General features: G+C 29.8%; 1 protein-coding gene across 1 annotated transcript; it reads right to left on the reverse strand.

The window, feature by feature from the left end:
- Nucleotides 1–732: 732 nt before the first annotated feature.
- LOAG_15320 (hypothetical protein) lies at nucleotides 733–918 on the reverse strand (the record flags this gene model as incomplete). The annotated part of the gene is made up of 1 exon (XM_003150811.1): nucleotides 733–918. One exon carries the CDS (start codon nucleotides 916–918, stop codon nucleotides 733–735), a length of 186 nt encoding a protein of 61 aa, XP_003150859.1.
- Nucleotides 919–1686: the final 768 nt, after the last annotated feature.

Here is a 1686-nt window from a genome sequence, read left to right on the forward strand (position 1 = left end):
TGTGTGTGTGTGTGTGTGTGTGTGTGTGTGTGTGTGTGTGTGTGTGTGTGTGTGTACTGTATATGTATGTGTGTATGTGTATGACATATAGTTAAGCTTAATCCGATTAAGCTAAATGAATTGCAATCTTTTTGCATATAATTACTACGAATGATATGATATCAAATTGACGAAATGATGATTTAGATTAAAAAGATGGTTATCTTATGTAAAGGAATAAAATGAGTGAGTGAAGTGAAGGTACCAATATTCATCGAATCATCGTTTGACAAACATAGATATCTGGATAGGGATACCATAATTATATACAAATACATGACATACATACGAACATACAAACACAGAAGTAGCAGATATGAGAAATTTTACAAAATATTTGAAATGGAGAGGGACAGGTTGGCGCTATTGAAGTTGGCGACGGAGCAGTTTAAACAGCTGCGCTCGGGCATGCATCTTCGTTATGTTGCAGTTCAATGGCGATCGGTTGATGTTGTTTGTTGTCATCGTTACTTTTACCATCTATCATTCAAATATTTCATGGGGTGGAAAAGAGTAGAAAGAGGACAAGAAGGGAAAAAGGATGTAAAGAAGGGAGGGAGATTTTTGATAGTGTAAAAATGATGGTTGGTTGATTTGGTATTGCTAAAGATTTTAGTTGTCATGTTTGGGTTTGGTTTTATTTTGGTGACAGGTGGATGAGAGTGAAAAGTGAAGTGTTTGATGAAAAGAGATTTATGAAAAGGCGCAGTTGATATTGATTAGTTGATTTGATTGATTTGCTAATAGATAGGTAGATGAGAGTGAAGAGCGAAGTATTTGGATACCTTGATGAAAAGGCGCAGTTGGTTGGTTATTCGTATTGTGAAGGATAGTGATGTAACGATCTGTTTTGCTTCTTTTTTTTTCTCTCTCCCCCATTTTCTTTCTTTTTTTTTTATCAATATCAGATTTCAATAAAAATTTCATTATTATTAATTAATAATCACTGACTATTAATCGTTAATTATTAATTATTGTTATTATTATTATTATATTTGCAATTTGATATATTTTCAGTAATTTGTCTTTTCATTCATTTTTAAAACTTCTTTCTTGAACTTTTAATAAGTGTAAAAGCATTTTAAAAATACCTTTTTTACAACATATTTTGGAATGATTTAATAAAAAGGAAGAAGAAAAATTTTCCTTTATTCAATTTTTTTCTTTTCAAGACATTAAGTGATGTTTCATTTTTTTCTTCTCTTTTTCTTCTTTTTTAAAATTTCCTTTCCTTTTCAGATTTAAAAATTTTTATTTGAAAGAATTTTTCTACTCTTTGCGATGCATTCAACATTACGTGAGCTTACAAATGATGAATTGCGAATGATTGATGATTTGCGAACAGTTATACCAGCACTTCAAACTGTTAATGATGGCTATATTGCAAGGTAAAAATTGCAAAAATTTTCATTTCTCACGAAAAAAAGACTTTCTTTTTGAGTAATACAAAAGCAAAGTTCATTTCTCGTACTGTAATTAATTATTTTACAATCGGTATTGCAAAATCTTTCCTTACTCCAAATAAGGGAGTGGTTTTTCTCATCATTTTCTTTTCGGTCATTATTTTTCAGTTTTTTTTTTTTTTTTTTAATCCAAACAATCTATCATTGATTGTACTAGAATAATCATTTTGAAATTCGTTTTTTT

Source organism: Loa loa (assembly GCF_000183805.2).
Source record: "Loa loa unplaced genomic scaffold supercont3.445, whole genome shotgun sequence".
Taxonomy (NCBI): Eukaryota; Metazoa; Nematoda; class Chromadorea; order Rhabditida; family Onchocercidae; genus Loa; species Loa loa.